This window comes from Barbus barbus, assembly GCF_936440315.1.
Source record: "Barbus barbus genome assembly, chromosome: 31".
NCBI classification, from domain to species: domain Eukaryota; kingdom Metazoa; phylum Chordata; class Actinopteri; order Cypriniformes; family Cyprinidae; genus Barbus; species Barbus barbus.
In genome coordinates this window covers 2,454,709-2,467,572 of record NC_136759.1, presented here as the reverse complement: position 1 = coordinate 2,467,572, position 12,864 = coordinate 2,454,709, and the positions used below count along the sequence as shown (strand labels likewise).

The 12,864-nt window shown below is 34.5% G+C and overlaps 2 protein-coding genes across 2 annotated transcripts in view; one reads left to right on the top strand and one right to left on the bottom strand.

The window, feature by feature from the left end:
* The window catches only part of LOC306851007 (claudin-19-like), a 564,676-nt gene that overhangs the window by 440,186 nt on the left and 111,626 nt on the right, over positions 1-12,864 (top strand). The window lies entirely within an intron of this gene.
* Positions 977-12,864, bottom strand: part of LOC306851366 (interleukin-1 receptor accessory protein-like) — a 29,347-nt gene continuing 17,459 nt past the window's right edge. The window contains exons 6-12 of the mRNA XM_079387544.1: positions 11,363-11,528; positions 8,869-8,940; positions 8,659-8,791; positions 8,434-8,582; positions 7,068-7,211; positions 3,825-3,968; positions 977-2,867 (exon numbers count right to left, since the gene is read on the bottom strand). Coding sequence (XP_079243670.1) covers positions 2,437-2,867; positions 3,825-3,968; positions 7,068-7,211; positions 8,434-8,582; positions 8,659-8,791; positions 8,869-8,940; positions 11,363-11,528 — 1,239 coding nt within the window. The 3' untranslated portion in view covers positions 977-2,436. The remainder of the gene's footprint in view (positions 2,868-3,824; positions 3,969-7,067; positions 7,212-8,433; positions 8,583-8,658; positions 8,792-8,868; positions 8,941-11,362; positions 11,529-12,864) is intronic.

The following is a 12,864-nucleotide window of genomic DNA, read 5'->3' as shown; positions in this document are numbered from 1 at the left end:
ATATACATATTTTAGAAATTAATAATTCAATCAACAAAATTAAACATCACAGTAATCCACACCACATCACTCCAGACCATCGGTTAACATCTGGAGAAGACAAAAGACAAATCCATCATTAGGATGTTTTAACTTCAAACCATTGCTTCCAGCTAAAATAGGAGTCCATAATCCATAATAACACTTCCTCCAGTGAAAAAGTGCATCTCCTGTTGCCTCTCACATCAAAATCCAGCCTCGTATTTGTTTAGAGCTGTTTTGGACCGTTTTGGCATAAGTGTTGCTTGATCTGTGCAGATTTCTCTCCTGATTCAGATCAGAACATTTTCACTGGAGGAAGTGTTATTATGGATTATTGTCTTCTCGTGATGTTTTTATCATCTGTTTGGACTCTCATTCTGACGGCACCCATTCACTGCAGAGCATCCATTGCTGAGACACTGATGCAGTGCTACATTCATCCAAATCTGATGAAGAAACAAACTCATTCTAGGTAACATGAGGGTGAGGACATCAGCTAATTTACATTTTTAGGTAAAGTATTCCTTTAAAATTATGGCACGCAGCATTGTGGTACATATATGAATGCCTTTTGAACTTTCTGAATTGCCAATGGAAAAAATACTGCCAATACGAAAGCATCTGGAAACGTCTGTGTTCACGGTTTCAATGCATTTAGACGTTTGTGGGGTTTTTCTTTCCAGAGAATCAGAACGGAGCTGATCTGGCTTCTCCAGACCTTGAGAAACACACTCAAAACCACATTCATTGGAGCAAGACGGCATGTGATGGGTTGTGGGTTTTTTCACTTCCTCCATTCACTGACGACTGAAGGGAAACACTTATGCAAACATTTAATCATCCATGATTATAAGTGAAATAATGAACACGGACGTCAGTTGCTGTCATGGGATGATCAGATTCAGTGTGAAATCATCTTGACATGAGTAATGAAATGAATCAATGAAACTGATGTAAATGCAAAAATAAACTTTTATTTATCAAATCAGTGAAAAAAATGTGATCACAGAACATACTGGACATGACATGGTCATATAAGATGAACACAGTGATGCATGACAACAACAAAAACACACAGAGAATCAAATGCAACTGAATAAAAACAGCTGGAAGTTTGTTGTGCAGCATGAAAGAGGAAATGAAAAACTCATTCAAAACAAGACCAGCATTGATTGCAGCAGGATTCTGCCCTCTTGTGGCTGATGCTCAGTAACACACTTCACTCCTCTGATCTGAACTGAGCCTTCATCAGCAACTATCAGACAAGCATTTTCTACTGTAAGTCTATGGAGAAAACAGTGTCCTGCTATAGTTCACTATTTCAGCTGTCAGACACTAGTGGAGTTTGTAATCTAGTGTACTAGATAAGTGCACTACTACAATCCAAACACACTAGAACAGGGTTTCACACCCACTGTTGGTTCTTAAGGGAACTGCAGAGGGTTTAAGAGTCGATAAGAAACAAATAAATCATAACATCAAAATAAATAACTTTATAATAAAAACCCATATTTTTTATGTTTTTACCTGCATGTTATGTGATCATTAACGGAGATCAGAGAACGGTGAATATACAAATTTGTCGATAAATAATTAAAATATTAACCTAAAATCTCAGAGGGACTTCAAGTGAATATTTTAGCTCAAATGAGTTTGGCTGACCAGAGATAAAAGTTTAGGAATCCCCAGTATCTAAAAGTTGAAATAAAATCAAATATAAATATTGCATGAAAACGAATACTACAATAGCTTAAAAATACTAAATTAACTAAGTTATTAAGCTAAAATACTAAGTTATTAAGCTTTCTTTAATGAAAGCTTAATAACATAAGTAACTTAAACGGAAATTAGATATGTTGCTTCGGCAGCTAACGGAAATATATAGATATATATCTATAAATGAAGAGTTTATTTGCAAAAATCATGTTTTTTATTATGTTATGTTTTTATTGTTGTTTATTGTGTTAGTTATTTTTTAACCTAATCAAAATAACCCAACTGCAGTTTGATTGAAATTAATTGGAATGCACAATGAAAAAAATAGATTTTTGAAAATTGTTAAAAATGGAGTTATCTGTTTTTGCAAATGAACTCTTCATTTATATTTCTTCTGTTTTGATGCTTGAAAGCCACATTTTTCTATTTGACCCATATATTGATTGTTGTGTCATTTTCATTACTTACTATATATAGTAAAAACACACACACACACAAAACAACCAAAACTAAACACTAAAATGGAAACTAAAAAATATCAAAATATTACTAAATACCATAATAGTACAAATGTAGTACATAATCTACACTGAAAATCCTATATGACATCTACTATTTCTTCTGTAAAGCTGCTTTGAAATGATGAATATTGTGAAAAGCGCAATACAAATAAAGTAAAACCATGTATGCTGGTTTTGTCTATAAGGCACTCGTAGAGTAAGGATCGATGAGTTTCTCTTCTGCCTGACGTGTGTTTTGTGTGTGTGTGTCGGGTGTGTGTTGTGTGATATCTGGTAGCTGGGTTTGTGTGTGTTGTGTGTTCCTCCTCATGGGCAGCTCGAGCTGCAGCTGTTTCCAGAAGCGTGAGGACAGAGGGGTCGATTTCTCGCCCTTCCAGCGTATGAGCGTCAGTGCCAGCCGGGCCCGGCGCAGCTCTTTGACCCAGCTCTTCCTCTGGACCGGTTTGAACTGGATCAGAACCACCCTGAGGCTGCCGCCGTGCAGCATGCTGGTCAGTCCGGCCTGCAGCTCGAGCAGAGCCTGTGTCCCGCGAACAGCGCTGCACGGACTCACAACCACCACCAGCCTGCGGCTCTGACCCACAAACCTCAGCGTATCGTCTGTTATAGCTACACACAGATACACGTTAATACACTCGTACACACACCACACAAGTCATACACAAGTACGTCAACAGACAGTTTTAACTTGTTCTGCATGACAGTCTCTGATCAACACTTAAGTATATTTATTATGTATATATAAATACACACACACAGTATATATTTGGAAATATTTACATGTATATATAAATATATTTAATATACAAATATAACATTTTTCTTAAATGTATACATGCATGTGTATTTATATATACATAAATATACACGGCACACACACATGTAAACAAAAACTTTTATTTTGAATGCGATTAATCACGATTAATCGTTTGACAGCACTAGTTTTTATTTAAATATTACTATTTAAAGGTCAATTAATTTTTATTTCAGTTCTATTTCTAATTTCCATTTAGTTTGTTGTGCATTTTTATTTTGTTGTATTTCAGCAGTTTAAATAAAAAATTAAAATTAATATTACATTTGAATGGTTTTAGTTATAATAACACTGACACATACTTGCATTTTATCATGAACTGCAAATTTGTCTATAATCACGTACTTGTGTACAGCAGGAATTCCCAAACTTTTAATATTTCCATAATTTAACATCACATTTGGATTTTCATGGTTCACTGATGCTTAATAATTTTATTTTACGCTTTTAGTTATAACACTAATATTTATGTAGGAAATTCTTCAATTTCAAATGTTCAAACCCTCCAATTTTAAAAATTTCTAATAAATCTTCAAGCTTTCATTTTGGCAGAATATCTGTAACATGCTGTTTCACAAAAAGAGAGCAATTTTGTGAATGAAGTAGATGGAAGCGTTCCCAAATGCATGTTAAACTCGCAGCACATGCAGAGATGGAGTTTGCAGCTTGTTTATAGTGAATTTAGCCGCTTTGGTGAACCGCTGTTTGGGAAGCCCTGCTGTACAGTACGTTTGGAGTTATGTGATACTCACTTCCTCCAGGAAGACTGTCCCGGTCGAAGATGCAAACAGAGTAACCGAACTCAGTCTCCAGAACTCGACGCAGCGTGGACAGAACGAACTCCTCCTCCTCACTGTTGCGAGCGTATGAGATATACACGTCATACTGCTTATCATCTGCAGACACAGACAGAGTTCAGTCAATATTAGTGTTAAACTTCAGTCTGATCTTTGATACTGCTGCTAGAGTTACTGGTGAAGCTCACTAAGCTTACTGTTACACGTACTAATAGCTGACATGCAAGTTATTCCTGAAAATGTACGTAGGTAGTTACACTATAAATGTTTTTTACTATATTTATCTATTTAATATAAATGCAATACTATGCATTTTCTTTGCAATCAGAGAGTGATAGTTAACTTAAACCATAAAAATGTAGAAAATCATTAAAAAATGTGTTACTTAAAGGGGTCATATAATGCGATTTCGAGTTTTTCTTTCTCTTTGGAGTGTTACAAGCTGATTGTGCATAGATAAGATCCCTGAAGTTGCTAAGACTAAAGTCTCAAAACCAAAGAGATATTCTTTATCAAAGTTAAGCACGCCCTCCTAAAACGGCTCATTCAAACACGCCCCACATGTCTCCGTCACAATGTGGGAAGATTTGCACAACACCGCCCAAATGTATACGCAAAGAAAGAAGGCGGAACTATTATTATCGCTGTGGTATTGTTGCTGCCGCCGGCGCCATGTCCTGGAGACACTGTGTGTTTCGTAGTGAAAGTAAAGTACTTTGTTTGGGCTTCCAAAAGAGGACACAACTAGAAATCAGTGGTTAAGTTGTATTTACAACACTGTTCCAGAACAGTTCAACACAAATATTAGAGTGTGTGCAGCGCATTTTACGGAGGACTGTTTCCTGAACCTGGAAGAGTAACGTTAGGCTACAATGCTGTCTTGCACAAAGCCTGTTTATATAAAGTGGGGCAATTTCAACTTTGCAAGGACAGTCTGGCGCTTCTGACTCACAGCCTGTAAGTATGTTTCTGCTACTGACTATTCAATGGGTTTTGAGCGGTGTAGCGTAGTGCTTGTTGTTTGTCGTTTCTGCGATCACAAATGCAGACATGGTAATGTTTATGCGGCGCAATGCAACGCGACATGTAAAAAGACAGTATGAGTCATTATAATCAGTAATTATGTCCCCACTGGATGCAACATTTATAATCGTTTATAATGGGTTTTATTGTTTGTGTGTCGTCGCGCCGGGACACGTCATCACAATACGGGCGTAACATTTCCGTCTAAAGCTTGAGGTATTCGGCCAATCACAACGCACTGGATAGCTGGCCAATCAGAGCATGCCTCGCTTCTCAGAATGATGAGATTTGTAAAAATCGACGCGTTTCAGAAAGGCGGAGCATAGAGGAGCAACAATAATGTACAATATGTGGTAAATAATGTGTTTTTTTTTTACCTTAAACCGCATAAACACATTGCATTACACCAAATACACAACGTAATTTTTTAGCAACGTCATGTGACCCCTTTAAACATTAACTAAAATTATGTATATATCTACACTACCAGTCAAAAGTTTTTGAACAGTAAGATTTTTAGTTTTTTAAAAGAACTCTCCTCTGCTCCCCAAGCTTGCAAAACAGCTGTATGGATCAAATAAATGCAGGCTTGGTCAGCAGAAGAAACATTAAAAATCTTACTGTTCAAAAACCTTTGACTGGTAGTGTGTGTGTGTGTGTGTACGTGTTTAGCTATACTTGTGAGGACCAGATGTCCCCACAAGGATAGTAAAGCCTGAGATTTTTGACTTTGTGAGGACATTTGGCCGGTCCTCACAAGGGAAATAAATTATTAAAAATACTAAATGAAGTTTATCTTAAAATGTAAAAATGCACAAAGTCTCCTGTGAGGGCTAAGTTTAGGTGTAGGGTTGGTGTAGGGTAATAGCACATACAGTTTGTTCAGTATAAAAACCATTACGCCTATGAGAGTCCTCTCAAATATAGCAAAACCAACATGTGTGTGTGTGTGTGTGTGTGTGTGTGTGTGTGTGTGTGTGTGTGTGTGTGTGTAAAATAAATGAACTTATTTCAGCTACTTTTTCTCATGTTCATTTAGTTTAACGTACTAAAACAACTAAAACTGATACAAAAATGATAGATAATATGTAAAATATACAAATACATAAAAGTATATTGACATATAGACAAAAAACAATAACTAATACAAATGACAAAAAACAACAAAATTACTAAATCTTTCAAATGAAAATGAGAAACATTAATTCAAAATACTCAGTGATACTAAAATACTGATCTGTCACAGAAACAATTACGTTGATTGCATTAAATGTTACAATTAAATATAACTTAACTAGAAACATTAAACTAAAGTGATAAACAAGCATTTTCAATAAAAATGGCTCGTAGGGGCTTCTGCACAAATGAATCTCATTCTTCTTTTGAAGCAGTTCAGTGAAATGAATCAAACTTCAGTGTTAGATATGAGAGAGAGAGGAGCGTCTGATTATTACTTCTGTTCACTCGGCTGCAAAAGCGACGTAAACAGGAGTGATGTAGTGTTTGCTCACGCTACACTGATGCCCGCTGGAGAAACTACTGTAGCTTGTTACTGGAAAAGCCAGACTGTCTGAAAACAGCTGATCTGCTGTCTGTTAGTCGTGATACTACACCAGTAAATGTTCTTGATTCATCCTCATGAATGTGTGGTTAAACATTTATTTTAGACCCCGTTCAAAAAACCTGATGACACAGACCAGCTATCAACTATGAAACACAGAGTCATATATATACGGTCAGGGTCAGTGAATATGTGACCATGGACCACAAAACCAGTCATTTATTTTATTTATACATCAGCTGAATAAATAAGTCTTCCGTTGATGTATGGTTTGTTAGGATCGGACAACATTTGGCCAAAATCTGGAATCTGAGGGTACAAAAAAATCTAAATATTGAGAAAATCGCCTTTAAAGTTGTCCAAATGAAGTTCTTAGCAATGCATATTACTAATCAAAAATGAAGTTTTGATATATTTACGGTAAGAAATTTAAAAAATATCTTCATGGAACATGATCTTTACTTAATATACTTAATATGATTTTTGGCATAAAAGAAAAATGCATAATTTTGACCCATACAGTGTATAGTTGGCTATTGCTACAAATATAACCCAGCGACTTATGACTGCTTTTGTGCTCCAGGGTCACATTTGTGTTTATGTGTATCTCTCACCTGTGTATCTCTCATCTGAGCCGAACCACGAGCGATAGAGCAGCAGCAGCTCGAGCCAGAACACGTGATAGATGACAAACATCATCAACATGAGCGCCAGCGTCACACCTAGACCACAGCCCAGCTCTAGAGTCGGGACGTATGCTACACACACACACGAGATTATATATATACACATAGGCACACAAATATTCATTTTCAATGGTCAAATTTTGCTACTAAGGTTTCTATATCTCAAATGGAAACGCATGCTATGGGTTCAAGGTATACATGCTGTATGCTTTAGGTCACCTATAAAAGCATCTGCCAAATGCATAATTGACATCTGCTCAAAAAAAAAAAACTGATTAAAATGAATAAAGTTACTAACATTTTAGTCTGCATTCTGGTCAACATTTGCTGCCAAAATAAACATACGAGCATACAGGGTCCAAAATAAACATAAAACAAGTGCCAAATGAATTTAAAAATGATTTGGCAAGTATAATAAATTAATTGATTTTTTGTTTTAATGCCATATCAGCAGCATTTTTATGCCAAATTTAGAGTAGAAGAAACTAAAACGATTAAAATTACAATGAAACAAATAAATAAAGAAAATTATATACAATATATTTCTTACAACAATATAAAAATATAGCAATTATAAAAGTTCTTTTAGTTTGAAGTTTTGGTGCAAGTAAGTTACTACAGTGTAAAAGTTTTGGCTTTGAAAGAAATTAAGATGAATAAAAGTACAGATACTTTAAATTTATTAAAAGTGACAGTAAAGACATTTATAAAGTTACAAAAGATTTCTATTTCAAATCAATTCTGATCTTTTGAACTTTCTTTTCATCAAAAGAATCCTGAAAAATAAAATGTAAGAAAAATATTTAATTAGTTTTTATTTAGGATTTTGTACAATGGTAACAGTGCTGTTTTTAAATTTATTTGCTATTTTTCCCACATAATATGTGTTTTTACAAATTATATAGCTGTGTATATTTATTACTGCTAAAAAGTTTAGAGTCAGTAAAACTTTTTTTTAAATTAATTCTTTTAATGCATTAATTGAATAAAAGCGACAGTAAAACATGTACATTACAAAAGATTTCTATTTCAAATAAATGTTGTTCTTTTGGACTTTCTATTCATCTGTGAATCCTGAAAAATACAATGCATCACAGTTTCCACAAACATATAATGCAGCACAACTGTTTTCAGCATTGATAATAATCAGAAATGTTTCTTGAGCAGCAAATCAGCATCTTAGAATGAAGATCATGTGACACTGAAGACTGAAAATTCAGCTTTGATCACAGGAATAGAAGACATGTGAACATATATGCATGTGTGTGTTAGTTGTATTAGTGTGTGTAGTTACGTTCGGACTTCAGTACGGCTCGGATGGTGTTGAACCCACGGCTGTTTCTGGCGGAGCAGTTAAACTCCCTCTGCAGGTCGTCAGCTGAAAAATCCATCACATTCAGGACTCGTTCTTTCACCTCATCGCCGTAATCATATGACACAAGCCTACACACATACAAGAGTCAGTGAAACAGAGATAGAGACAGATCAAAGAAGTGAGGAAAACACAAACGCGTCATACGTTGCCTCAGGTGAGCTGAATCGTGGGTCGGCGAGTTGCTCCACGGTTTTGTTATCGATGGTCCACCAGATGTGCTGCTTTTCCTCGTACAGGTGAGGCAGATGCACACGACAGGACAGCTTTGCTGTATCTCCTGCAATGCGAAGACGTTCACTGAAGCATACTGCAGAAAACATGGCAAAAACAGCGAAAGAAGATGACGACGCTCACCCAGAGTCACCGTGTAGATCTGATCGCTCGCGGGATTCAGGATGATGGGGACTTTACTGCCGGCATCAGGAACTACAGGAGAAAGACGTATGAAAACCTTAAGACGAGGTGAAATGTATGGATTAATATAATATTAAAACATATTAAAAAATTAAAAAGGTAGTTGCAACTTTTTAATCACACAATTGTGTAAAGAATTCTCCCAATTGTGAGATATGTGAGATATGAACTCAGAATTGAGATATAAACTCAAATTTATGAGATATGGATTCATCATTGCGAGACATGAATTCAGAATTGTGAGATATAAACTCAGAATTGCGAGACAAACTCAAGATTGCGAGATATGGATTCAGAATTGTGAGATATAAACTCAGGATTGCGAGATATGGATTCAGAATTGTGAGATATGAATTCAGAATTGCAAGATATAAACTCAGGATTGCGAGATATGAATTCAGAATTGCAAGATATAAACTCAGGATTGCGAGATATGAATTCAGAATTGTGAGATATAAACTCAGAATTGCGAGACAAACTCAAGATTGCGAGATATGGATTCAGAATTGTGAGATATAAACTCAGGATTGCGAGATATGGATTCAGAATTGTGAGATATGAATTCAGAATTGCAAGATATAAACTCAGGATTGCGAGATATGAATTCAGAATTGCAAGATATAAACTCAGGATTGCGAGATATGAATTCAGAATTGTGAGATATAAACTCAGAATTGCGAGACAAACTCAAGATTGCGAGATATGGATTCAGAATTGTGAGATATAAACTCAGGATTGCGAGATATGGATTCAGAATTGTGAGATATAAACTCAGAATTGCAAGATATAAACTCAGGATTGCGAGATATGAATTCAGAATTGCAAGATATAAACTCAGGATTGCGAGATATGAATTCAGAATTGTGAGATATGAATTCAGAATTGTGAGATATGAATTCAGAATTGTGAGATATAAACTCAGAATTGCGAGACAAACTCAAGATTGCGAGATATGGATTCAGAATTGTGAGATATAAACTCAGGATTGCGAGATATGGATTCAGAATTGTGAGATATAAACTCAGAATTGCGAGACAAACTCAAGATTGCGAGATATGGATTCAGAATTGTGAGATATAAACTCAGGATTGCGAGATATGGATTCAGAATTGTGAGATATGAATTCAGAATTGCAAGATATAAACTCAGGATTGCGAGATATGAATTCAGAATTGCAAGATATAAACTCAGGATTGCGAGATATGAATTCAGAATTGTGAGATATAAACTCAGAATTGCGAGACAAACTCAAGATTGCGAGATATGGATTCAGAATTGTGAGATATAAACTCAGGATTGCGAGATATGGATTCAGAATTGTGAGATATGAATTCAGAATTGCAAGATATAAACTCAGGATTGCGAGATATGAATTCAGAATTGCAAGATATAAACTCAGGATTGCGAGATATGAATTCAGAATTGTGAGATATAAACTCAGAATTGCGAGACAAACTCAAGATTGCGAGATATGGATTCAGAATTGTGAGATATAAACTCAGGATTGCGAGATATGGATTCAGAATTGTGAGATATGAATTCAGAATTGCAAGATATAAACTCAGGATTGCGAGATATGAATTCAGAATTGCAAGATATAAACTCAGGATTGCGAGATATGAATTCAGAATTGTGAGATATAAACTCAGAATTGCGAGACAAACTCAAGATTGCGAGATATGGATTCAGAATTGTGAGATATAAACTCAGGATTGCGAGATATGGATTCAGAATTGTGAGATATGAATTCAGAATGGCAAGATATAAACTCAGGATTGCGAGATATGAATTCAGAATTGCAAGATATAAACTCAGGATTGCGAGATATGAATTCAGAATTGTGAGATATGAATTCAGAATTGTGAGATATGAATTCAGAATCTTTAGTGAGATATGAATTATAAGATATAAACTCAGAATTATGAAATAAATTGAATTGTGAGATATGAATTCAGAATCTTTAGTGAGATATGAATACAGAATTGTGAAATTTAAACTCAGGATTATGAAATATGAATTCAGAATTGTGAGATATGAACTCAGGATTGCGAGATATGAATTCTGAATTTTTAGTGAAATATGAATTTTAAGATATAAGCTCAGAATTATGATATGAATTAAGAATTGTGAGATATGAATTCCTAATCTTTAGTGAAATATGAATTCAGAATTGTGAGACATGAATTCAGAATTGTGAGATTTAAATTCAGGATTGCGAGATACAAATACAGAAATGTGAGACATGAATTCAGAATTCCACTATATGAATTTAGAATTGCAATAAAAAAGTCAGAATCATGAAATCTAAACTTGCACTTCTGAGAAAAAAGTCTGAATTGTGAGAAACAGCTGCAGTTAGCTTTTTTAGCTTTTGATTCCGTGGCGGAAACAAGCTTCCGCAGGAATGAGATGAGAGGAGACAAGAAAATCGTACCAACAGTAATGACATTAATGTTTCGTGTGAACTGGAGCATGCGTCCGTTCATCTGATATGAAACCACACACGTGTAGAGGCCGGTGTACGGCACCATCATCCTGTAGATCACCAGATCATCTCCTTTCAGCTCTCGGTCTCCTCGAAACAGATTAAACCTGCATGACTACAGACAAACAGACATGAACCTGCATGTTTGACCTACACTGATCTAGATTCATGTTTCATAAATCACTTCACACTCTCTAGAAGCGAGATTATGTCAGTCTTAAACATTATGGTTTTTATTAGGTTTTTTATTTTGCATTTTCTGTTTTCATTTTTTTTAGTTTTAGTCCTCATTTATTTTTATTTGTCTATTTAGTTTTTATTAATTTTTATTTCAGTTTTGGTTATTTTAGTACTTTAAATAATGTTGCCTTGGCAACTAGCTGAAATTAATTTTTCAAATATTTTTCTATTTCAATATTTCAAGTAACTGATATTTTTATTGTTTTATCTTTTTAGTGTATTAATTAACTATAGTTACGCTGGATGATGTGCAATTCCTTCTAACTGCTAATAAAATAATAAAAACTAAACAATAAATAAACAATAAAAATGTCAATTAAAAATAATAATCAAAATAAAACACCTACTTAAAGGAAGAAATATATCATTTCTATATAATACTATATAATTGTGGAATGAACATGCTATCGTTAACTAAAACTAAAATTAAAAAATAAATAAAAACATTTAAGTTAACATATTAACTGAAATAAAATATTTAAAAATGAGCTTTTTTCGGCTATAAAGGCAACATTTTAAATTTTCATTTAGTTTAAGTTATATAACTTAAGCTATAGTACTAAAATTATTTAAAAAAAAAAATTATTGAGACTAAACTAAACAAAATATAAACACACACACACACATATATATACACATAGTACTAAATGTTTGGGAATTCCTGATAAAGACGTTTATATAGTAATAGTGTTTATAGGTGTTATAATAATAATAATAATTATTATTATTATTATATAACTCTATACCTTATCTACTTTTACACACAAAACTCTTCATAACTTGCCACAGAAATTCTGTATTAATGCTTCTAAATGTACCAAAATTGTTTTCCCCACAAGCAACAGCTTTCTGTGTTTTATACGTATTGCACCATAAAAATGCAGTTAAAACACTGTCATTTGACTGAAATGACCTTTAACTAGCTGCGCAAAAAATATAGATTTCTAGTTTGATCAGGGCACAATGTATTTGAAGCTGAATGCACACGTCTGCAGTGCTGCTTTTATTTGCTGCACTTTCCAGGCGAATGATCTCTTTCCCACAAGTGCTCATGAAAACTTGTGTAACTAGTTGGCCTGCTAGTAAACTACTCTTTTTCTCTAGAGACCAAACCTTGTTCTCTGCAGGATTACTCATGCATTTCCTGTTGAGAGAGGAAGTTGTTGCAAGATTTTTAAATAGCTAATAGCTTCTAGTTTACGAACAGCTTT